The following is a 27,260-nucleotide window of genomic DNA, read 5'->3' on the forward strand; positions in this document are numbered from 1 at the left end:
TCCCCACACAGTCATGAAGCTCACTGGGTGACCCTGGGCCAGACACTGCCTCTCAGCCTCAGAGGAAGGCAAGGGTAAACCACCTCTGAATACCGCTTACCATGAAAACCCTATTCATAGGGCCGCTATAAGTCGGAATCGACTTGAAAGCAGTCCATTTCATTTTTCCAACCTCCCTGGTAGACTGTGGGAATGCTGTGGACATAACATATCTCAAATTCAGCAAAGCTTTTGACAAAGTGTCTCATGATATTCTGATTAGCAAGCTAACTAAATGTTGGCTGGATGGAACAACTATCAGGTGGAGCCACAGTTGGCAACAGAATCATACTCAAAGAGTGCTTATCAAGAGTGCTTCTCAAACTGGGGGGAGGTAACAAACAGGGTGCCGCAGGGCTCGGTCCTGGCTCCAGTGCTCTTCAACATTTTTATTAATGACTTGGATGAGGAGGTGCAGGGTATGCTTATCAAATGTGCAGATGATACAAAACTGGGAGGGATAGCTAATACCATGGAAGACAAAAACCAAATTCAAAATGACTTTGATAGGTTGGACCACTGACCTGAAAACAAAATGTAATTTAACAGGGATAAGTGTAAAGTTCTACACCTAGGAAAAAGAAACCAAATGCACAGTTATAAGATGGGGGATACCTGGCTCAGCAAAACTACATGTGAAAAGGATATTGTTGATCAAAAGCTGAATTATGAGCCAACAGTGCAATACAGCTGCAAAAAAGGCAAATGCTATTTTGGGCTGCATTAACAGAAGTAACGTTTCCAATTCACATGCAGTACTAGTTCCCCTCTATTTGGCACTGGTTAGGCCTCATCTTGAGTATTGCACAAGATGAGCTCTGGACACCGCACTTTAAGAAGGATGCAGACAAACTGGAACAGATTCAGTGGAGGACAATGAGAATGATCAGGGGACTGACAACAAAGTCCTATGAGGAGAGACTGAAAGAACTGGGCATGTTTACCCTTGAGAAGAGAAGAATGAAGGGAGATAGCACTCTTGAAGTACTTGAAAGGTTGTCACAGAGCGGAGGGGCAGGAACTCTTCTCAGACATCCCAGAGGACATAGAGAATAATAGGCTCAAGTTGCAGGAAGCCAGATTTCGTCTGAACATCAGGAAAACTTAGCTGTTAGAGCAGTACAATAATGGAACCAATTATCTAGGGAAGTGGTGGGCTGTCCAACACTGGAGACATTCAATAGGCAGCTGGACAGCCACCTGTTGGGTATATTTTAACTTGGATTCCTGCATTTAGCATGGGGTTGAACTAGATGGCATTTTAGGCCCCTTCCAGCTCTATTATTCTATGAGTCTAATAATGTTATCCACAACATCTGTTCACTTGCATATGTTCCAGTATGATTTATGCCATCTTCTTCCAACAATGTCCTTCTGCATTTTACATAGAATGTACAAAAGAATAAATGGACACAAATCTGGCATCAAAAATTGCAATATTCAAAAAGCCAGTGCAGGAACATTACTGCCTCCTAGGACACTCTATAACTGACCTTAAGGTGGCCATTCTGGAACAACAGTACTTCAAAGAAAGAATACAATATGAAATAGTTAGCTGTATTACAATTCACCAAGAAGTTAAATGCCATCATTTGTGAGTTAAATTAGACCACTGAAAGTGTTAATTATCTTTACCAATGCCAGGATATCTGTGGTATCTATGATTGTTTCTTGTGAAGGGTTCCCTGTCCTACTACAGGTGGTAATGCAATCATCTTAGCAGTGCCAGAGAAAATATCCCCAAACTGCTATTGTGAAAGGTGCACATATTTAACATACATTTTAAGCTCTAATCATCACTGAGTGTAATTTTTGTATCTCATTGCCATTCAACTCCCACCTTACAATTTCCTCCTTTATTTACCTGTCAACTAGGATTTCACTTCAAGTATTTAGAAAAAGCTTATGCCAAAATGAATTTGTTAGACTTTATGGTGCACCAAGACTCTTTGCTGTTTTTGGTGCAAGAGAGAGTTACCCCTCTGAAAATGCTTATATTAATATATATATATTTTATTTATTTATTTATTTAATTTAATTTATATACCGCCCTAAGCCCGAAGGCTCTCTGGGCGGTGTACATAAAAGATAAAACAAGCACAGTGTATAAGTACAATAAATCAAGAACCAAAAACAAACAAACAATAAAAGAACCAAACAACGTCCAAAATACAAGATAATAGTGAAATACTGTTAAAATACACTTTAAAATGCCTGGGAGTATAAAAAGGTTTTCACCTGGCGCCGAAAAGATAGTAGCGTCGGTGCCAGGCACACCTCATCAGGGAGACTGTTCCACAGTTCGGGGGCCACCACTGAAAAGGCCCTAGTTCTAGTCACCACCCTCCGAGCTTCTCGATGGGATGGCACTCGGAGGAGGGCCTTAGATGTTGAGCGCAGTGTACGGGTAGGTTCATATTGGGAGAGGCGTTCCACCAGGTATTGCGGTCCCATGCCGTGTAGGGCTTTATAGGTCAAAACCAGCACTTTGAATCTATCCCGGAAAAAAATAGGAAGCCAGTGCAGACGGGCCAGAACAGGTGTTATATGAGCGGACCTTCTGGTCCGCATCAGCAATCTGGCCGCTGCATTCTGGACTAGCTGTAGTTTCCGAACAGTCTTCAAGGGCAGCCCAACGTAGAGCGCATTGCAGTAGTCCAATCTAGAAGTTACCAGAGCATGAACAACTGAGGCGAGGTCATCACTGTCCAGATAGGGACGTAGCTGGGCTACCAATCGAAGATGGTAAAAAGCATTCCGTGCCACCGAGGCCACCTGGGCCTCAAGAGACAAGGAAGGATTGAAAAGAACTCCCAAGCTACGAACCTGTTCCTTCAAGGGGAGTGTAACCCCATCAAGAACAGGATGAACATCCACCATCTGGGCAGAGAAGGCACTCACCAACAGCGTCTCAGTCTTGTCTGGATTGAGCTTCAGTCTGTTAGCTCCCATCCAGTCCATTATCGCGGCCAGGCAATGGTTTAGCACGTTAACAGCCTCACCTGAAGAAGATGAAAAGGAGAAATAGAGCTGCGTGTCATCAGCGTACTGATGACAACGCACCCCAAAACTCCTGATGACCGCACCCAGCAGCTTCATGTAGATGTTAAAAAGCATGGGGGACAGTACCGATCCCTGCGGGACTCCACAATGGAGGGTCCAGGGTATCGAGCAATGTTCCCCAAGCACTACCTTCTGGTGGCGACCCACCAAGTAGGAGCGGAGCCACTGCCAAGCAGTACCACTACCACAGAGTACAAAATGTTTGCCTGTCCCTTAACCATTGAACAGTCCATGACAGTATAAGGAGGGGAGAAGGCTTGCTCTCTCATGAGCACATCCCCTCCCACCCAGCCAGCAAATTCTGTCGCTTTCAACACCACACTGATTTTGGCAGAGGGACAAAACGAAAATCAAAGTTAAAGTAGACATGGTGCTGGGGTAGGTAGAGAGGGTTAAGCCCATCTGCCCAGTGCCTCTCCCAAGTCTTATCACTCAGAGCAGGAAGGGGGCGGTAATGTGGGTGGGTGTTCACACACATGGCAAGTGTGGAGTGGGCACATCCACTGCTGGCATGTGGCCCCTGGAGTGAGCTATGGCAGAATGCAGCCCTCAGGCCAAAAGGTTTGCCGCCCTTGGCTTTTTGAACTTAGTTTCAGCTGTAGCTAAGGAGGAAAGCCAGTCATTCATACTAACCCCCCCCCCAACAGAGCTGGAGACACTTTGGATGCTTGATTCTGCACCTGTAGGAGCTCAAAAGCTTCTCTGTACTCATATTTAGAATGATGCTCTTTCAGCACCTGTTTAAGTCACCTGGATCATTTATATAAGGGTTAATTCAAGGGACTATCCAAAATCAACACCTAATTACAACTACAAGAAATTCTTAGGTTTTTTTGGTGCAGACCAACTCAGTGCCTCAGATTTCCTTGAACACTGCATACTTTCCCCAGCTGAGAATTCCATCCATGATTGAAACGTAAGTCATTGCAATCTCTAACCCTTACCATTCATGGGCTCTGCCTGTGAGCAACTCAAACAAAACTTGCCCATGGCCAGAATGCCATTTCTTGGCAAAAACATAGAACCTAGATACCTTAAGTCTCCAAGCTAATACCCTTTCTTCATCCCCATGCACCCTGAAACATAAATGCCACCCCCTCCAATTTACTTGGTTATTTGTACTTCTATCCCACCATACACCAAATGGGTCCAGGGCATGTTATAAAAGTGTTACAATTAAAACAAGTGTGACACCCCTATAAAAGCTCTGCAGGCTTCAACAACATCTTTAGTGTAATCCAGGAACATCATCCGTTTATAATTTTTTGAGCTCCTCTGCAATCCCCATTTTTTTCCAAATGTCTGATGCAAAAAATCCTCCATTTACACATCCTGCATTCAGAAACAACCCAAAATCTTTGGGAGGGGGAGGCCTGGGTGAAAGAGAAGGACTAAAGAACTCAAGTAATTATTCCAAGCCAGTTTGAAGAGCCTTTTCCTCACCACAAGAGGAGCGAACAACGGATACACAATTCTTGAGCAGGGGGAGATGGTGCAGGATGAAAACAGAGCGATGAGCAGGAGACTATTTTCATCCCAATGCAAGCTAATGGGACAAGATAGCTCCATTTGCTTGCACTGGGTGCTGGGAAAATCCTGCAGGGACAGATTTATTATTACAACTCCTATTTCTATTCCTCCTAATATTAAATTTATATCCTGCCCTTCTTCCCAAAAGAAGCCCAAGGTGATTTAGCGGGAGGAAGGGGAAATCACCCTTGCTGGTCCTCACTGAGGATTCTCCCCCCACTTCCTCCTAATTCTGCCACTGCAGGGGTTTTGAGGAAGGAAAGGTTCAGGTTGCTGAGAGTTGCACAATCCTTCCCTTCTTCAGAAATAGCCTTGCTGCCTCCCCAATTCTGGTTGAGTACACCACTTGTCAGCAGAGATTGCACCCCCAAAAATGGCTGTGTGGGAGAAGAGGGGGACAGAAATGCATAACCAAGAAACAACACTAATGGGATCCTTGCTGAGACATTTGTTCCCCACAATACATTTTTGCGGCACATCTTCTTTACAGTCCTTCATAGAAATGAATGTAGTAACGCTACACATTTCACTTCATCAGGTCTTCTGGGGTAAGGCAAGGATGGAGAACCTCTAGCCTCCATGTCAATCATGCCCCTCCAAGGGGTCCAATTTGGCCCATGAGGTCATTTCCCTCAAACAACAACCCATCACTAGTGACGTCAGCTGATGGGCAGAAGGATAGCGTTTAATCCTGCCTTGGTAGCACAATCCTGTTCCTAGAATCGCAGCCAAGGCAGTCAGATTTAATCCCCATTCACGAGCTAAATGGAGATTAAAGCCCTGTGGAAAAATGCCATTTGAAGCAGGCATGCATGCTACTTTAAAGAAGCTTTCACAAAGGCTTTAAAACAACTCGTACACTCCCGTTTGCTTAACCAGGAGCACAAGGGCTATCCTAAAATCTCTGCAATCTGGGAGTTAAAATGCTTCTGCAAGTCTCCCTCCCTCCCCCATAGCTCCATGATCACAGAGACTTAAGGGAACTGTAAGGGATTTTGATTTGTAGGCATGTCCACCAGCCTACCATGTGTCATAATGATGTCATGTGATTGCCAGCTGGACAGCCCAGCCCACCTGACAAATTTGGCCCACATGGCAGATCCTGATAAAAATCTGCCCCATGGAACCAAAAAGGTTCCCCATTCCTGGGATAAGGGATAGAAAGGGTCTGCAGGACCAGAGAGTGAAAAGCAAGCCTAATCTCCATAGGTCTCTTTGGGGAGTAGGCATCCTTACCTCCACTTAGTTGCCCTTGTCTCCTCTCTACTCCAGAGGAGCCAATGGAGTAGCTACATTCCAGCAGTTCCTAGGGAAGGAGGATAACATGAGGTGGGGGGGGTATGAAAAGGGGGATTCTCCTGCAACGTAGACCCAAATCCAAACTGGTGGAAAGTTTGAGGGCTTGTAAAAACTCACCTTGCTTTTGACACTGACTTTAACAAGCATCTGAAATTAGTTTCCAAGCTGAGATGAACTTTGTTAACATCCCAAGTGGCTGGTTCAGATCAATCTGCCTGCTCAGATCCCACTAAACAAATCCAGGACTCAACTGAGTACAGAGGCCTTGTGCATCTACATGCTGCCATGCTTGGCCTCTAGTGAAGTATAACATGAAAATTCCAAGTCAAAACCAGAATCTGGGCAGTGTAAGACTGCCTCTAGATTTTTATATGTCTATGATGTCATTCTAGTTTCATGTTTGTTTGGTCTCACCTTTACTAAGGCAACCTAATTTAAAATATTTATCCCCCATCTTTCCTCAGGTAATTCAAGACAGCTTACAAAGGTAGTAAAACACAATACATATAATCATCATCCTTTGCCAAAAACTATACGGCTAGGACTGGCCTATCAAGTAGACACAATAGTGGCTAGCATAATTATGCTTTCTTCCTGACAGACTTTCTTCAAGTAATCTTTTGCCTCACTAGACGAGCATGCAGATTTTGACAGAGTCCTAAGTGTTCAGTGAAGTCCAGATATAATATTACTCACAGCAAAGGTTGTCTGAAGTTGCCAACTCCACAGATACTAACTTTTTGGTCTATATGTGGTTAAAAGTTTCACTTCAGAAGTGTCCTAATGCACTTGATGAAGTGTTGTAATGCTGAAAAGACCACATGTGCTAAGTTCAACATGAACAATAAGGCCATCATACCTTCACAAACACAGGGGAAATGTCACGTCTCACTCCACTTCATTTAAAATGCACAATTAACCTTTTGTTCAAGAAATGCCGGAAGCAAGTTCTTTTCATAATGTACCTACATAACCAAGAAATTCTGCAGGGCAATTATTAATGGCTTCAACCTTCCCTTCAAGCAGAAAATACCTGCATACCATTTAAAAAGTTTTACTGAGCTAAGCATTGGACTGACGTTTTTAAGCTTATTATAATGAAACTATGTTTGGCAGATCCTAATGTTAATAGCTATTCGTTTAAGAGACTCTACAAACTATGCATACTATTATAATTGTTTGGTGCAGAAGGTTGGGAGTGTTGTTGAAATGGTGGGCAGTAGTTGCATAGCATGGGCAGTCTGCCCTCTGCACTGCCCAAGAACCAGCAGGCCTAACCAACTCATATACAGCCTGTGCTGGGGTGTAGAGGGGAGACAAACTACCCTAGGACTCTACATAGCTGGTTCAGCCATCTAATACAGATGAAGGAGCCTTTGTAACCTAAGCTCAGTGGAACATATCCAACAGATTGAGAATATGGAGTCAAGTGTAAAGAGCTTCAGTTTTTTGTTAAAGTTTTTACAGTGCATGACTACATGTGACAATCATGGCAAAAACTGTACACTGATTGCCTTCTACCAATTTTTTGTTCAACAGGCTGGAAAATCTATGTCCACAAAATGCTCAGTTACATCCCCATCTTGACTGCATCAAGTAGATGTGCCTTTGGGAAACTGAAACTGGTGAGCATGGATAAGTAGGCTTTTTTCTATAGAGAGCCATTGACCCAAGTGAAAAGTCAATCAAGAGCATAGTATGAGCCAAAAGTAGATAGAACCTCTCCTTCCGCCGCCGCCCCCTCCTCTTGTGATCATCAGAACATGCCCCAGGGAGTAGGGTCTTGTCCTTGACTTCATGTTGCATCTTAGAAATGCATCACAAAGTCAGGGACCAAAGAAGCATCCCTCTACAACCCAGAGAAAATGAGTGGCAAAGGTATGCAGGCTTTGTCTGCCTCCACTGGATGTCCAGAGCTCCAAGGGAAAGAAAGGCAAAGGGGAGCACATGCTGTTAGGAACATTCAAGCATCTTCCAACTCCCCTGCCCCACACGGTGTTTTCTGTAAGAAAGACTGGGTGGACAGGGGCAGGTGTATGCACTGAATGCAGTGAGCAAGATGACATTCTGCTATGGACTGGACCCACCCACAAGTCAGAAGTTCCCCACTCCAGTGGTAAGTGATCCTATAAGGCAAAATCTACAACTGAGCCCTATTATGCCCTGAGCAGAATGTAAGCTTGTTAGGCAAAAATCTTTTTGACAATTTAAGTAGGTTCACCAGAATAAAAAGGAGGAAAAAGTCATTCAAGGAATTAGATTATTCATTAATCATCATAATGATGGGTGTTTCATTTAAATTATGTGAATTTCATAACTTCTGATCTTGATTTTAATAATTTCAAATAATACTTATTGATATTGATTTGTAATTTCCTGAGATTGTAAGGTATTTGTTTTGCATTCCAATAAAATCTGTTAGATAAAGTAGGTACATGTATTAATAACCATGAATACTGATCACTAGATAGGGAAATTTCCCTGTCTAGTGAGTCAGATTCATGGCTACTAATGAATTTTTCATCATTAAACACATACTAAACTGCAGTACATTTAATATGTCACTGTTATATGTACTTAAATATGCTGTGTTACTACTGACTGCATTTTGCCCCAGGCCCCACATTACTTCTCTGTGGCCCTGCCTGCGTGTCCAAGGAAATTCACTGTTGAGCAAACAAGTTTGCTTAAGTTGCCCCTTGAGTCCAAGGTTTGAACAAAACTGGTCTCAAAAGCAATTTTAACAGCTTCAAAGATTATAGCTAATAATGATTACAGCATGTAAGAAGAATTCTGAAGTAGACATATTGTCTTCTTCCTTGGGTTATTGATACATTCAGTTAGTTGACTGAAGACAGTATAGAAGACTGAACAAGCCCACACAACATACAGAATTCCCCAAAGTTTTTGTTTCATGTGCTTAAGATTCATTCCAGTTTGGGCCAGCGTTAGGGGGGAAAAGGTTTAGTCTAGGCGGATGAAGTTCAGGTTCATCATGACTTCCTGTCCATTGGAAGTACCCACACCAGCACTCCTTGTTTTATTCAGATATGTCCCCATTTTGTGTCTCTGAAAGATTCTTTGTAGCAGCAGTGCACACATTCAGGGTGAAAACAGTCTGTTCCCTTGACTATTTTTAAATTAGCACACAACTGAAAATAGACTTCATTGTTGAGTAAGTGTGATAGTGCATTCTAATTTTTTTTTGGGGGGGGACTACTTTTGGGCAATGAAGTAGTTAACATCAATTTCTACCAAGAAAGTGGAAAATAAACAGCTAGTAGAGCTGTGTCTTTTACAAATCTATGACATGGACACACTTAGAATACTGTTAGAGTTCCATTTGCCACACCTCATAAATATATTGTAGAGCTGCATATTGTACAGAAAAGGGCAATGAATATTATCAGGGGGCTGTAACCATTCCCCTATGAGGAAGGGTTTCCACAGGGTGAGGCTTTATAGATTAGAAATATAGGCAAATAAGAGGGACATAAGAGGTTTATGACATCATGTGGAGAAGCTTTTTTACTCATCTCATAATACTAGAACCTCAGGTCATCCAAACAAGGTGAAGAGTCGGAGATTCTGGACTAAAGAAAGTTCTTCAGTCAGTACCTAGTAAAACTACTGAATTTGGTACCACAAGATGCAGTGATGGCCATCAACTTAGATTGCTCTAAAAGGAGGAGAAGACCATCAATGCAAATACCAGTTGCTGAGAAACAATATTTCTGGAGTGGGATGTTGCCCTCATAACCCTCGTAACCTGTTTGTGAGCTCCCCAGCAACACTGATTGGCCACTGTGGGAAACAGAATATTAGACTATACAAATCTTTGGTCCAATCCAAAATGGGATTATTTTCACACATTGGTTACATGCATTCAGAACTGTAATAACTGGCCTTTGAACAGTGTTAAAACCAGTGTTCTACTACAGAATGTTGAATGGCCAAATGAATTTTAAATAATAGTATTTATTGAGGTATGCTTAACTTGCCACACCTAGGGCTCTGCAGCTATTAGTGAGTTTATTTATCTGCACATAGGACAATGCACCACTTGAAATGCAATATTGTTGCAACTATTTGTCTCTATACATTTACTCAGAAGATGGCACATTTGCTCATTCTTTGAAAAGGCACATTGCCAGAGCTACCTAACAGTATGCACTTCAATAAACCATCTGAAAAGAGGGTAACAATGTCCTTTGCAAAGCCTGTCAAGTAAGTGAGGGGGAACCAGCAATTCCTTTGGATAGCTCTTTCTTTCAAATACCCCAGCAAATTCAGAGCAGCTCAACCCCAGAGGAGGGGCAGATGGTAACAGTCATCAACGGAGAAGAGAAGCAAATGGATGCAGGACCATTCCATTGGCTCAGCTAAGCAATTTTAACCACCCCCTTTCCTCAAACTTTTCCACCCCAGCTCGTCGTTCAAAAACTTGTACCTGAGAATCTGTACCTCCATCTCCTTATTTCCTCCTCTCTCCTAATCCATTTTCCTTTTGTGCCGTATTTGTTTACATTGTCAGCCTGAGGGCAGGGACTATCCTTTTTAGTGACCACCAACCAAGCTGTTCTGGGAGCCTTTTTTGGCTGAAGAGCAGGATAAAATAAATCATGTGAAAATTAACTGGTTCAGACATACCCTGTCCCAGTCAGCACTGCAGATTTTCCTAACTACAATATATTACTCTTCACTCTACTACTTCTATTTATTGTCAGCTTAAATAAGGAAATACAATGCGGCCACCAGCACTGTTCTCACAATATTATTTTATAGACAAACACACAGGCAATTGCAAAGCCGCAAAGTTTACCCGAAGCAGACTGCAAAGACAGGAATCTTTCCTTAAAGAGAACAAGCCAATTTAAGTACCAAGAAAGAATGCATTGAGTCAATTTATCTCCTTTGTGTTGTGCCCTATTTTACCTTTCTGAAAAATAAATTCATGTTTTTAGAAGACTCAGATTAAAAGATAACACGATTTTCAACTACATGTTAAACAAAAGGCAGGCATCATTATATGAAAGTGAAACGGTCCTAAATCCTAAAACCTATTGACAAAAGGCAGCCAAATTAGGTGTTAAAGTCACAGAAAGCAATTAACTTGACAGCTGAGGTCTTGTACAGCAGCAGCAGGGCGGCAGGCACGAAAAAACTGAGGGAGGTTCCTGAAAATTTCAAAACATTGCAGGAGAAGGAAAAAAGGTGCTGTGCATTTGTGACTGTTGGCAGCCTACCCATCCTAAAAGGTTGCCTTATAATTATGCTATGTATAAGACATGCAAATGCAGCAAGAATGGAGAGCGCTTAACTTACAAAAGCACAGTAGATAAAAAGAGCTCACAGTGGTGCCAAACTCATTATAATGCTACACTAGTTCCATTGAAACCACTGTCATGATGAATATACAAAAAAACAGTAAGAAACCTTTCTTGATAGCACCACAAATTGCACTTTTAAGGCTAAGAGAGAGGCCAATTCAAGCAGAATAGTACCAGTCTTAGTCATGTGACAATCCTGGCCTGTTTGACATAGCTACTGCCACTTTAAAGTGTCCAACTCCATTTCGGAAACTAAAGTTTGCAAAGCAAGCAACCAGGTCAAACTGAAGTGAGTCCTGTACCGGAAGCCTGTTTATTCCCCATTGGATGCCAGTTTGCAGACGTTCTACCAGCCCCCCACGCTCTTCTCAGCTTAAGTGTTAGAAGAAGCTTCATCTACACATGCAGCAGAATGAGTTGACAGAGGACAGTACCACTTCAGACTTCACACGGGGAATGATAAAGCTGAATGCTATCCCATGTAAACACTCCCTGCAACTAAAAAGCTAGCATGCTGGGGGGGGGGAACCTCTGGCAGATCCCATGACATAGTGTGCTACTGCTATTTTTTTACACTGAGGTATTATTTTTATTTTTTACATAAATAAAAAGTAAATTTTCACCATCTGCCATGATACAAGTCCATTCTACCAACTCAGAATTGTATCACGTATTTTGGCTGCATATGCAGAATACACCTTCATTTGTTAATAGACAGAAATCTAATTACCCATCTCTGGTGCTTGATGTAATTTCTGATTGGGTAGCCCAGAGACCTGGAGGCACTGAGGTTTGATCCTGCTATATAAAAGTAAAAGGTAAGAGTAGTGGTTATTTTAAAGAGAGAGAAAGAGGCAATATCATTAGCTTTCTCTTACTGTTCTGCCGGCATGGTGCTGACATGAAGCAGCTGTACATAGTCCAGGCCAATAGGCTAATTCTGAACCCATATTTTATGAAAGAGCCTGCCTACATTGTTTATAAGCTTTCCTGAAAAAGGTTTCATGTCCTTTAGAAAGGGGAACCCAGATTCTTGGCTGGGGAAAATAGGATGGTTCAAGCCTTTTCAAACATTTACCCCTAAGTAGCATGTAATTATGGCTGGCTGGAGCAATTGGGAACTATAGTCCAAAATATCTGGAGGGCACAAGGTTGGGGAAGTCTGGTTTAGGCACATGCCCAGGAAGCCCCAATAGCTTGGTGAGAGCTATTTTGGAAAACAAGCGTTTGCTAACAACTTATACTGCTAAAAGGGCTTAGTCTGCGTGATTTACCCCAAAGCAAAAGCAGAAAGCAGTTTAAATGCAGTAGAAAATTCACAGAAACTCCCTTCAGACCTCAACTGTAATTTTATCTTCGGTATGTTCATCCTGAAGCTTTTCCTTCATTATTTGTCTATGATTGTGAATTAGGTCTGCTACTTGTTAAATGTTTTCCAAGTTGCAGATTTTCAAAATTTTGAAATTCAAAAAGGTATGGGCAAAGGAAGAAAGAAACGCTTATAAAGTCTGTGGATATGTGAGCTGTAGGTGTAGGGAATCGTTGCAGGGGAAAGAGTATGCAGAAGCAACCTGTGACTTGCCCAGTGACTTGAGATTTACCCAGACACTGAATTTACATATTATAAACAGTGGAACAGCTTGCAAGTTTCAGGAACATAGTCCTCTTAGAAGTGAAAATAAAAATGATGCACTGTAATCCTGTGGGTATATTCATATAATCATGGAAGAGTCAGAAGGCACCCAGGGGTTATCACTGAATTACCTGCCACAGAAATCCAACCAAAGCTCTTCTTTCAAAAATAACGATGTATCCTCATCTCTCACTCTAGAAACTCTTGAATGCTCGTCTAAGTTACTCTTAAATCACCAGTCTTAGCTCATGTGAATACTCTGTGACCAAGGAGGAGTCCCTATATTTTAGCCTCATTTCTCCTTCATAAAAGAAATTATATCTCACCATCAGAGATTTGTTGAAAGGATGGCATGATATTTCAATTTTTTAAAAAACACAAATGTATGTTTGTTACACTTTAAGAAATATCAAATTTAAAACTGAATTGGAATTTTAGATTTTATACAGAGGCCCACAGAAAGGCAAGTAATTGGAGGGGGATCCCAACCTGCAACTCCAAGAGAATCCCACCATTATGTTGCTGGAATAATCCATTGAGTGCACTTGGGTGGTCTAGTATTATTGTACAGCATAGTGGCTAACCAAATGAGCTATGAAACAGGAAGTCTCCGATTCAAATTTTGCTCCTGCCATGCATCCACTAAATGGCCTTGTATGCAATCCACTCTCAGCCCCACAGCTGCAATATAGGACAATAATATTTAACTACCTTACAGGATTGTTCTAAAGTCCACATGAAGTGCTATCATCATCATCATCACCACTGTTTATTTGTATGCTGCCTTTCCATAACAATTTATGCACAAGGTGGCTCACAACATGAACAAAAACAAAATTACACAACTCACTGTAAGAAATAAATTCAAATGGTCAATAAGTTAACAAAAACATCATAAAAAACATACAATATATTGATACATCCTTATAATTCCTAATAAAATCCAACAATAAAATACAGAAGCATAATCCCAATAACAGCAAAACAAAAACCAACAATCAGAAATTAAACTTTTACCCAAACAGAAGTCCCTAAACAACACCCCACAGTCAGTGGTCTCTGGCATCTTCAGGTAGTGATCCCTTTTACAGCTGCAGTCAGTCAAGGCCCCACCCTTCCAGGCCAGGTGGAAAGAGGCCAGCAAGCAGGGAGGGGGTCTTACAGCCAAGATGGTCTCTTCTATCCTATGAATTCTCAAAAGTCATAGCAAATGCTAGGTATTACCAATACTACTTTACCTGAACTTTGCAATTTGTTGAGTTCTTATATTACAATTGTCTGTGACAGAAAGGAAATATTCATGTTTGACTATCTTATGAGAACACATAATGAGGCCAGTAACCACAGTCCACTGCCTCCAGAACTCAAGAGTACAACAGAGCTTTCCTGCATATTCCAAGGCACATAGTATAAGGCCTATGTTCCTGAGACAGACCACTAGTCTAGCCCAGTATTTCCTACACTAACTGGCAGCAGCACTCCAGGGTTTCAGGGAGAAGTCTCTCCCAGCCTTACATGGAGGTGCTGGGGGACTGAACCTGGAATCCTCTGGCTACAAAGCACATGCTTTGCCACTGAGCTAAGGTCCTTCCCACTCTGTATCTTCGGTAACTGCATGTTGAAGGTGCCTACATCAGAACTCCCTGCTTGGAAAAAGAAAAAGAAATACAGTATGCCTGGGAGAAGGCTCAGGTACAAACCTTCCCTTTATCTTAGGAGTTCAAATATTTCTATTCAAATAATATTCATTGTGGGACCATCAGCAACATCTCTGCAGATTTCTGGAATGTAACTGTTCAATATAACTAAGTATTAAAATCAAAGATATTCCGTTTTGCTAGTGAATGTAACGGTTAAAGTACATTGCCAAAGATAAGTGCTTAAATAGTTTAGACAATCATTACAGTTTTATTGACTTTTCTACCCCATAAAACTTTGTGTAAAGGTTTTATTACTTACAGCAATACAAACAACAGCTGAAGTAAAAAAAAATCTAAGGCTGCACAGTATAGCTTATTTTGGAGCATAAACAATCCCATAAATCAAGACCATCCAGATCTACTGGACTGACCAGTTTTTCAAATTTGGATCTAGTAACTTTAGCAAATTCATTCCTTTATAATTTCTCTTAAGTGATGCATTAAGACTATGACAGACTTTTCACTGTTTTATTTCAAGGTCAGCATGAACGTAATGGACTATGAACATTCATTGGCAGTTCCTGTAATGTTATCTCCTGGTACTATTAACAGTGCAAGTCGCTCTCACAATCAAGTTACGTGTATTAAAACATTTTTCCAGTCATTCAGCAAAACCACTATTAAGTTCATAATCAGAACTAAGAAATCTCATCATGATGGAAAGTTTATTTTGGTTGATTTAGACAACCAGTTTAATCCTCAGTGCTGTTCCTACTAAATATTTCATTGACATGATTCAGTCCTTATAACCAGGCTAAACTCTACCTAGTAGAGCAAGCATCAGCCTGGTTTGCATGCAACATTAAAACCATAATGTTTAACTATGGTTTAACACAAACAAGCAGTGTGTTGGTACATGCAACTCCCTGCTTCACTTCTTACTTGCTCCATGCCAAGAGCAACAAGTCACAGGCCTTGGCTGAGAACCCAGGCTCATGGTTTGTTTCACTTATGGAAAAGCTCTTCAGCATAGGGGTGGAGGAAGAGTGTCCATCCACTCATTACAATGTGTACCTTAAGAGTCAAGAGGCAGGCTTGTGAAAAGCCAATCAGGGATGCTTATGAAAATAGGGTTTTTACTGCCCATGCCAAATGTTCTGCACTAAAACCTTGTACAGACATACATACACCCCATTACCATCACACATGGGGAATATCAGGGCCACCTCATGGGCCCTACACCATGTTCCCTGCTGGCCCTGCCTTGCATGCTTTGGGGTGGAAGGTCAGAAGCAGGCAGTGTGCCCTACATGTACAGGCTCCTGATGACCCGATTGTATAAGGACAGTAGGCTTCCCAATTCAGACCCCCCCCCCAAAAAGCACATATGGACACTTGGAGTTGCAGAGCTAGCAAGGAGATAAAGAAAGTCACAATGACAGCAAGCATGGCCCTGTTTTTCCCTTCACATAATGGTAATCTTATAGGGAGGTGAACACTGGTGCAGGGCTTCATAGATGAATAATCAGAAGAAAAGAGGTATTTTTTCAACTGCCCTTCATCATTCAGATGCTAGGGTGGCTTACAAAATAAATAAAAATACACATATCACAAAAGTAAACACTAAAATATTAAAATCATACAAAACAGTTTTCAGTCATAAACTGTTATCAGAATAAGCAGTAACAACATAACTGTTGGACTCCAGATAATATTTAACTCACAAAAATCTGAAGAAAAAGATGAGCAAAAGGAATAATAAAACTATCAACTAGGAGGACTAGCACATCTTTGCAGACAGGGAATTCCAGAAGTGTATACTCCACATCCTATGGAGTCGTCTTGACCTAGTCTTGACTGGACTTTGAAAAAAAATTTAGCACACATATTTAAGGTTGCCTTTTTAATGGTTCAGATTTATTGGACTGAGATGTTCTTTGATTTTACAATTCATTTATGTATGTAGACTGCCTTCACAGGGCTATGCCCTGAAAGACAACACAGAGAATATTTTAAATGAATAGGTAGAGGGGTAGATTGGGGTTCTTGCTGTTGAGTTGCAAGAAATATACATAAGCTTTAATCTGATTCTAAAATGGGTGTTTGGGACATTTTTTTAAAAAAAAGCTGTTCAGACCTTCTCATGGCCATTTTAGACCCTATTCATGTTAGAGTGTTGGACTACGACCTGGGAGACCAGGGTTCGAATCCCCACATAGCCATGAAGCTCACTGACCCTGGCCCAGTCACTGCCTCTCAGCCTCAGAGGAAGCCAATGATAAACCACCTCTGAATGCTGCTTACCATGAAAACAGGTTCCACATAGTACTTGTTCTCCTCTTGTAGGAAATCGATCCTTTACTGTAGCGGTACCTACACTTTGGAACCCCCTTCCTATTTATATCAGGCAGGAGCTTCACTGTATTCATTTTGGCACCTGTTAAAAACATTTGACACCTGCTAAAAACAAGCCTACCCAGGCACATAGAAACTATTATGTTTTTATCCGTTTTTAACTCATTGTTGGTTTTATTATTTTAAATCTTTTTAAATAGCTGACTAACTATTATTATTTAATTATTAATTGTATTGTTTTAATTTCTTCCATAAACCACTTTGAGGTTTTTTTTACAATAAAATGGTATATAAATAAGACACATAAATTTCAGAGTCACTGTGGCCCTTGGGTCTGTTTCCACTTTTAAGCACAAAAGAATATGTCTTATACCGAGTCAGGCCATTTGATACCATCTAGCTCAGTACTGATGAGATGGACTAGCATTGGCACTACAGGATTCCAGGCAATAGTCTCATTCAGAGACTGAATTTTGGACCATCATGTGCCCTACCATTGAGCTACAGCCCTGTTTAAAAACTTATCTTTTAAAATTCTTCTTTTCAATTCACTAATGAATGCACAGCATACTAGGGCAAATCCACACCATGCATTTAAAACACATTCAACATACATTTGAAGCACATGAATCCCACCACAGAATCATGGGAACTGTACTTTATTAAGGGTGGTGGGAACTATTACTGTGAGTGGGAAACTACACTTCCCAGGATTCTTTGGGGAAAGTCATGCGCTTTAAATGTTTGGACCAGACCACCTAGAAACTTAATTTTTAAAAAAAATGAAAGCTAAGAGTTCAGAGATTAAGGTGACTCACCTGGAGAGTTGGAGAGGACCCACAAAACCTAGAGTCTCTAGGCAAAAACCAAAGACCTGGTAACCCTATCCTCAACCCATTTAGCACAGCCCTTTCTGGACCACTCAGCTGATTCATAAAACATCCCTCCTTCTTCACCTCAATATCATATTATAATAAATACTTTTATTTTCAATTTTTTTTAAAAATCACCTTTTTAGTTCTGTTCCTGAAAGCCACATTACAGGGCCTCAAAGAACTAAATGGCAGGGTGGAAATGCAGTAATTTGAAGGATAAATACTGGCACTCCCTGCTGCTACCAATGTGTCAGAATACCTTCTGGAAGTGTTACGGAGATACAGAGAATTAAGAGGCTCCGTGGACAGGCCCTCCAAGCAGCAAGCATTCCAAAGCTTATCTGCCCTGCTGTCTGCACTCAAAGAACAGTTAATGTTTTTCAAAGGAGCTCACATTGAGGGCACTTTTATCTTCCTCCCTCTCAGCTCCATCGCTGAGGAAGAAGCTGCACAGACCTATTGTTTTGTTCTGTGCTGCAGCACAGAATTGGGGGAAGAAATCAGCATTTCCTTGCAACAGTCATCTAAATCTAAGCCACTCTATATTATTACTACAGATATTCTAGCAACTTCTACTTTCAGGTTATTGCTCCACCCCAAAAAAGCACCTGGAAAAAATCAAATTCTCACATGCTAGGTTGTGTCAATACTAATCCAACAGCAGACTGGATAACAGGTGTTCACAGTGATGGATCTCCAACATTTTGGAGGTGTTGTCCATTGATTCATGGGTGTCTGTGTGTATGCATGGCACGTATGTAAAATTGTATGTGAAAAGCACTCTATGCTCAAATATGTTCACTATGGTCAATATACTCCAAAGGAAAAGGAACTCTGCTGAGCCTTCAGTGTCCAAGGCATCAAGGTAATCTGGAATATTTGCCTGCTATTAAATCTTCTAACTGCAGTAAATGGGTAGAGAGCTGTCTGCTGATTAATAGTTTAGCATGAGTTACACTGCACTCAATCATATACCCCAGATTTGCAGATACTTTTCAATCTCAGTTCTCCTTGACACTATCTGGCTCCTCGTCCCTTCCAACATTTGTGCATGCTCCAGTTATCCCCAAGTATCAACAATTTCTGGCATAGTTTCTACTACCCAGCAAGACTCAGCTTCCTGCTTAAGAAAAGGCAACATGTGTGTGTTCCTTCTGCGCCAGCAGAATAGTAAGGGATTTTTTTTAAAAAAAGCTGAGAAGTAGCAGGTGGTTTTGTAGTAACTGCTCCCTTCCAGCACCAGAGTCCTGCACTATTGCACACACTGTCTCACTGAATTGTTAAAAAAAATTCTTACTACTGTAGCAAAATATACTGGAGGCTTTCTCTGCCGGCTACCAGAATTACATTTCAGGTCACTACCAGCAACTGTATTTGTGAACTTCTAATCTGGCTCTTCTTTCCCCATGAGAGTTGGGAAGCTACTGTATTTGCAGAGAATGACTGAAGGAACAACAAGGAAAAACATATGCAGTAGTTAACAGATGTTATGGAATTACATTCTCCATCATGTAAGGTACAGTGCCTTGCAAAAGTACTCAGATCCCTTGATCAATGTTCTCATATTACTGAATTACAATTGTACTGAATTGAAATTACTGAATTGTAATTTCAATCTGTATATTTTGAAACACTGAAACTCAAAATCAATTATTGTAAGGTGACATTGGTTTTATGTTGGGAGATATTTGTAAGAAACATAAAAAACTGAAACATGTTGCTTATACAAGTATTCATCCCCAACACATTAATATTTGGTAGAGCCACCTTTTGCTGCAACAACAGCTTCAAATCTTTTGCGGTAGGTATCTACCAGCTTTGCACACAGTGTCAGAGGGATTTTGGCGCATTCTTCTTGGCAGATTTGCTCCAGGTTGGTTGGACATTGCTTGTGGATTGCAATTTTCAAAGAGGACCACAGTTTCTCAATGGGATTGAGATCAGGACTTTGACTGGGCCACTGGAGGACATTCACCTTTTTGTTCTTCAGCCACTCCAATGTTGCTCTGGCCTTGTGCTAGGGATCATTATCCTGCTGAAAAGTGAATTTCCTCCCAAGATTTAGTTTTTTAGTGGGCTGAAGCAGGTTCTCTTGCAGTATTTCCTTGTATTCAGCTCCATCCATTCTTCCCTCAATTTTAACAAGATGCCCAGTCCCAGCTGATGAGAAGCATCCCCACAGCATGATGCTGCCACCACCATACTTCACTGTAGGGATGCTGTGTCTTGAGGCATGGGCAGTGTTAGGTTTGCACCACACATAGTGCTTTGAGTTTTGCCAGAAAGCTCTATCTTGGTCTCATCTGACCACAAAACCTTTTCCCACATCACAGCTGGGCCACTCTTATGCTTTCTGGCAAACTCCAGATGTGCTTTCAGGTGGTACTTTTTGAGTAACGGCTTCTTTCTTGCCACCCTCCCATACAGCCAGTGTTACGCAGAGCTCTTCATATGGTTGACTGGTGCACCATTAGTCCACTCCCAGCCACTGAACTCTGTAGCTCCTTCAAAGTGATTGTTGGCCTCTCTGTGGCTTCTCTCACAAGTCTCCTTGTTTGAGTGCTGAGTTTTGAGGGACAGCCTTTCCTTGGCAGGCCCTGGCTGGTGTGATGTGGCTTCCACTTCCTGATTATTGATCCAACTGTGCTCACTGGGATATCCAAACACTTGGATATTATTTTGTACCCTTTTCCTAATCAGTGCATTTGTATTACATGATCTCTCACTTCTGTAGAATGCTCTTTGGTCTTCATTTTCCTTCAGATCCACAGCCTGACCAATGATCCTTCAACAGTGGGGTTTTTATCCTGACTATGTGACATCAACTTTAATGGTTCACAGGTGGAGGCCAATGGCAAGGTAACTGTGTCCTCGATAGGGCAATTTCTTTCATCTGTGTAAACTGGGAGCTTCCACAGCACAAGGGTGGAATGCAAGCAACATGTTTCAGTTTCTTATGTTTCTTACAAACATTTCCCAACATCAAACCAATGTCACCTTACAATTATTGATTTTGAGTTTCAGTGTTTCAAAATAAAATATTATACAGAATGTGACAAACGTTGAGTGAAAGGATCTGTTGCAAGAGAAGGGTGGCAGGGAACTAATCCAGCATTTTCTCTTTTTGAGTTGCATAGCAGCAAGCACAATTTTCTCTAGCCTAAGCAACTTTTTTTCTTGGACTGACATGCAGGCTATACTAGACAGCGGAAGTTTCTTTACAGGCAAACCTGCATGACTGAGAAATGGTCTGGAAATATTAACATGCAGCATTGTCACACTGTAACAAATGTTATTATATTGGGGGCATGGCAACGGATTGGAGGGGTGGTGCTAATTAGCTGTTAAAAGAGAAGAAGTGAAGCCTGCAAGGCCAACAGCATCTGCAAGACTTCGCTTTCTTATTTAAGCTATTAATAAAATTACAATATGCTTTTCCTAAGCAGCATCAAGCCATTTACACCAATATGTTTAAACGATTATCAGCCAAATTAGTAATACTTTTCTTTAGAACATATCTGAAACAGAAATAGAAACTATTTATATTTACCTTTCTAATAAAAGAGACTTATTTTTCAGTACTTCATTGGAGCAGTGTGTAAGGCACATCAGTTGACACGGTCAAAACAGACATGCCATTATTCATACATGTTGACACATATAGCATGTGAGGGGCAATCAGGACTGGGACTGTTCTGATTTTTTAAGGTGCAATATATAAAGAAATAATTGTTCTCAGAACATGCCCACAGACTTTGCCAACATAATATAGAAACATATGAACACTAAACTGTTGCAATGTAGAAGGTTTTTAAAAAAGACTTTGAAGATTGTTTTGAGTTGTATGGAAATAGCAAGGGAAATCTTACCTGATACTCTTCTGTTGAATCTGTTGATAACAGGAGCTACAAAAGAAACAAAAAGGCTAGTAAGCTAAGAACATATCATACTCTGAAAATGTCATGCACTGAGAAAGTGTACAAGAGGGGTGGAATAATCCTTTCCCTGATTACTGCTTTTCTTGTCAAACTGAACTCACATATGACTGATTTTCTTCATGAAGGATTCAAAGCTTCTGTTTCACTCACAAACACGTTTGGAATCCCACAAGTAAAAAAGGAGCTACGTGACTCTGAATGTAATGGGAATTTAAACAATACGCCCTGCCCATTTATTTTATTTTCTCAAGATTTCAGTTATATGTGAAATGCTAGTTAAATATTTTACAAAGCACTGAAGGTTAATTTTTGTCAAAAGTAACCAGATATCTGCACTCTAATCTGCAACAGAAAAAAATGAGAACCTGTTAGTAAGGGTTGAAGGGCATATTTTTCTTTTTTGTGTAGTGCCAAAATATTGTTTAGACATTGCCCCTATAAGTTAAACATTTTTTTCTTTTTATCCCACCTAACCAATAGTCAGTGGAGCTGTTGTAACAAGGGAATCATTTGCTCCCTGTAATCAGCCCCAGTTAACAATCTGGCTGCAGCGCTTTGGACCAGTTGAAGTTTCCAAACATTCTTCAAAGGTAGCCCTATGTGGAGTGCATTACAGTAATCCAAATGGGATGTAATGAAGGCATGTGCCACACTGGCCAGATCAGACATCTCCAGGAATAGGAGCAGTTGGCGCATTCGTTTTAACTATGTAAATGCCCCCCTGGCCACTGCTACACCTGAGCATTCAGGCTCAGGACTCAGTCCAGGAGTACACCCAAATTGCAAACCTGTGTCTTCAGTGTAACCCTTTCCAGCACAGGTTGAATCCCTATTCTCTGATTCACGTTTCAACTGACCAGGAGCACCTCTGTCTTGTCTGGATTAAGCTTCATTTTGTTTGCCCTTATCTAATCCATTACTGATGACAGACACTGGTTTACAATAGAAACAGCTCCCTTGGATTCAGGTGGAAAGGAGAAATACAGTTGGGTGTTATTAGCATACTGGTAGCACCGGACCCCAAAACTCCGGACAACCTCTTCCAGTAGTTTCATATATATGTTAAATAGCATGGGGGATGGGACAGAACCCTAAGGCCAATGGCCAAGGAGTCTAACAGAAATCCCCCAGAACCACCTTCTTGGCTTGCCCCTCCAAAAGGGAAAGGAGACACCGTAAAACTGTGCCTCCAAATCCCATCCCAGTGAGGCAGACCAAAAGGATACCATGGTTGATGGTATCAAAAGCCGCTTAGAGGTCCAGTAGAACCAACAGGGATACACTCCCCTGCCCAGTTCCCGGCATAGGCTGTCCACAAAGGTGACCAAAGCCATCTCCGCCCCATAACCAGGCCTGAATCCAGATTGAAATGGATCTAGAAATCTTTCTCATCCAGAAATTCCTGGAGCTGTGACACCACCGCACACTTCAGTACCTTGCCCAGAAATGGAATACTGGAGACTAGCTGATAATTATCCAATACAGTGGGATTCAGGGAAGGCTTTTTCAGTAGGGGTCTTACAACTTCCTCCCTTTGGCATGTTGGGACCCTGCCTTGCTATAAAGAGGCATTAACCACACCCTTTACCCACTCAGCCATCCCAGCCCAACCATTTTAATTAGGCAGGAGGGGCAAGGATCAGGCACACATGTGGTGGCCCTCACCTCTCCAAGGAATTATGTCCACATCCTCAGGCTATACAAATCGAAATGTATCCATTAACACTGGTCAAGGAGGGGCCAAAGTTGCATCCACTGGGACTGTATCAACTATAGTGTCCAAGTTGGAACAGATCTGAGTGATTTTATCTGCAAAGTGCTGGGCAAATTGCTCACAGTAGGCTGTGAATTGACAAACTAATGGGATGTTCTTTGCAAACTTTGATATTCATGTTCTAAACATCCCAACCAACATCTCATACACCACATATAACAGCATTTATAGCAGTTCAACAACAACTTTCAGTTGGTAAAAGCATGCTCACAACAAAGTAACTTATATTTGGTCTTACATGTTGTTCTTCAGATTAGTCATCACTATTAGCTTCCAACCCTTCCTCAGCATTCTCAGAACTTAATGCCTGGTTTTCACAGCTTTGGAGTTTCATTTATCAGTGCACACAAAGCCATTTTTCAGCAGACAACTATGATGGTTTACACTTCTTAGTGCAAGTGCACTAAGGCTACTAGATCAAGCACCACCTCTCACATACTATGTATAGTGGGTTTATGGGTGTATAATTTAGGGTGATCCAAAGCTTATTGTGGGGCACACATCCCCGGCTCTTTATTCATTTCTACATACGTTGGGTATTATTGGCACAAAGATGTCATACATGAAAGCATCTTGGACCCAAACAAGTGTTGGGCCTTACGCAATGCTATGGTAACTTGTAGAGACCATTCTCCTGGAAGTTTTGGTATGTGATCTGAAGTGGCCCAAAGCTTATTGTGGGATGCACACCATATTCTGTACCAAGTGGGCATTGCTGCATTTGTTACATTGTCCTCTAGCATCTGCATTTAAACTGATCAGCTACTGATCAGGCCTTGTTGTCTGTTGTTACTATTGTTGCTATGTGGAATCCTGCTTAGAGTAGTTTTCCTCAGAAAAAGGAAAACATACCTCAGTGGTAGAGCATCTACTTTGCATGCAGAAGGTCCTAAATTCAATCCTGTCATCTCCAGGTGGGCAGGGAGTGACTCCCTGCCTCAAACTTTGGAGAGCTGCTGCTTGGTATAAGGCAGCTTCCCATGTTCTCCCTCTGGACTTCTTCCTTACCATTCTTGAGTTGTAGGATGGAAGGCCTGCCATGATTTTTTCACCTCATCCATACCATTTTTCATGTGTCAAATTCAACCTTCCATTAATCATCCTTCTACAGCTATGTATTTATTTGATCTTCTGCATTTACTAGCTGTTTGCTGATCAAGCTGCATCATCAAGGAATTTGAAGATTAATGTGAACTGGATGCAAATTGAGCTGCCTGGATACACAGCATAATGTGTGTTGTGGGACAGAACTCACCCAAGTTCCTCTGTTCAACTTCAGTTCTGCATTCAGTAGCTGTTACTGGCATGGAAGTGCTATGCTCAACAGTGCCTGGTGCCCCTATGAAGCACTGGACCAGAAGTAACATCACAGTAATATGTAGGGGATTCTGGAAGTGTGAGTGGTAACACAAAGCACTCTGGATCTTTTATCTCCCCCTCTCCCTGCCTTTTGCTGGGGCTGTCTTACACAGGTCACTTCACCTTGTTGCACGGCAGAGTAAGATTTATATAAATTGTAATACAAAAAACCATGTAATTGCTGTAGATCTACTGCCTATTTTTCTTGCCAAAAAAACATTCAGCAATTCTTTGCATATGGTAAGATTTTTTTGTCCTTGCTCTTGGACTATTGAGCTCTTGTTGAAGCATGATCCTAGGACAATTGAGAGAAAGAAATTACAATCTAACTGAGGCTGCCAAAGCTAATCTTAGCAGTACTATTCTGAATCTGTAACAGCACAAAACCACCCAGAAGATAGTATGAAGCAGAAATCCCTGGCTCTTTTCTCTAGGGAAAAAAACAGAACTATCAACAGATCAAGAATTGTCAGCTTTCTGAGGGGACAGATATATATATATATATATACATATGGGGGGGGTCTGCAATAGTTCAGAAGCAGCCATCACTCTCTAATAACCTTTCTCACCAGACACATTTAAATGTATAACTGACTTGCAGAAGCAATCTCATGCCAAAAAGTGGGGCAAAACTACTGTTACGACTGACAACTCAGAATAACAAACAAGGTAATGAACAGCAATACGCATACTAAGACTATTCTGAGGAAATTTTACCCAGCTACATGATCTACGCCTGCTTCTAAAAAGGGAAAAAACAAGTAACTCACAGGAGCACTTAAGAAATCATATTCCATTTTTAAATCTGAATATTTTAAGAACAGAAATCAGAAGCAAATGCAATACAAAAGTGCCGACAAATCTTTGAGGAACCATTTTGCTCTCTAGAACTTTATCCTTTAGAAGTAAGGATCAGTAATGATTGAGGGGTCACATTAGATTTGAAGCCAACAACAGCCCAAATTGTACCTGAATCTGGAAAATACTAGAGTAACTGCAGAGTTCTACAACCTGCATTGCCTCACATCCTTATTTCCATATACAAATACTAATCCAAATGGCACAGGGTAGTTCAATCCACAGAATGCAGAACTTGATAGCATCCAAATACACTTAGCCTGATTTTGATAGAGGGGACACAGAACCAGGGGAAATGCCAATGCCACAAACTGAAAAAACTAAAACCTAGACCTTGCCTAGTCCAGCATCCTGCCTCCCACAGTGACCAGTCAAATGTCTCCAAGAGGATCACAAGCAGAGCATGAAAATCAACTACCCTCTCCTGTTGTTGCTCCTCAGCAACTGGTATTCAGAGGTAAACCACCTCAACTTGGAGGTTCAATATAGTCATTGTAGCTAATAGCCACTAACAGACATATCTAATCTATCTAATCTTCTTTTAAAGTTAAGAGCCATCTCTACGTCCTGTGGCAGTGAATTCCATAAATTAGACTATATGAAGGATTCTTTCAGCTATCCTGAACCTAATGATAATCAATTTCATTGGATGAGGTTCAGATTTAGTATTGTGAGGAGAAAAAACATTTATTCACTTTACTTCCACCACGCATAATTGATCAATGTTTCTCTACACTTTAGTTGCCTCTTCTGTAAACTACAAGGCTTTTAGCCTTTCAAGAAAGTGCTCCAAGATCCTAATCATTCTGGTACCTCTCAACTCTACAATGTCCCTTTCTGAGAAGAAGCAACAGGAACTGTACACCCCATTCCAAATGCAGCCACATCACAGAGCAGGGATGCTGGGTCTGTGTTTACAGAAAGATAAAAAGCCAGCCTGATCTGCAACTTCAAAGCTCTTCTCAGGTGGGTCAGATGAAATTCAGCAATGGGCCAGATCTGCCTATAGGCCTTCTAAACTAAATGACTACAAGAAACCAAGACAATGATTCCTGTGCCTTTTTTGTCTCTTGTATTTCACAAAGCAGAGTTAAAGCTACAATACTGCTGGCACTAGGGCAAGAAATGCTCCATCTTGCATCGTGGTAGAGTGGGTTCTTCAGTACTGTCCTTGGCCAACATTATTTCTCACTGATGGATTTATAAAGGCAAGTGACAGGGAAACACACAATTCAGCAAGCAATATAAGGAGCAGATAACTATTTTATGGGTCTCACTGGCTGTCTGAACTGAACAACATTAAGATTTCAAGTCTAATCTTGGTAAGGAAGGAGGACAGTCAAGACCTGATATATATGTCATAACAATAGCATATGCCTGACCACAGACTTCCACTCTCAAGCATAATATGGTGCACATTTACATTACTACCTATGCTATTAACCAAGTGTATTCCACAGAGAAGTACTTCTCCATTCAAGACAGAGGGCAATAACAGGTACTCGGGAGCTCAAGTTTTCACAAAGATTCACTTGATTATTTTTGTTAAGCATAAGGAAACTGCAGA

The 27,260-nt window shown here is 41.2% G+C and overlaps 1 protein-coding gene across 1 annotated transcript in view; it reads right to left on the bottom strand.

The window, feature by feature from the left end:
* PRKAR2A (protein kinase cAMP-dependent type II regulatory subunit alpha) overlaps positions 1-27,260 on the bottom strand; it is a 129,699-nt gene that overhangs the window by 71,637 nt on the left and 30,802 nt on the right. Inside the window, exon 2 of the mRNA XM_061618788.1 lies at positions 21,634-21,669. Coding sequence (XP_061474772.1) covers positions 21,634-21,669 — 36 coding nt within the window. The remainder of the gene's footprint in view (positions 1-21,633; positions 21,670-27,260) is intronic.

This window comes from Rhineura floridana, chromosome 3, assembly GCF_030035675.1.
Source record: "Rhineura floridana isolate rRhiFlo1 chromosome 3, rRhiFlo1.hap2, whole genome shotgun sequence".
In the NCBI taxonomy this organism is placed as follows: domain Eukaryota; kingdom Metazoa; phylum Chordata; class Lepidosauria; order Squamata; family Rhineuridae; genus Rhineura; species Rhineura floridana.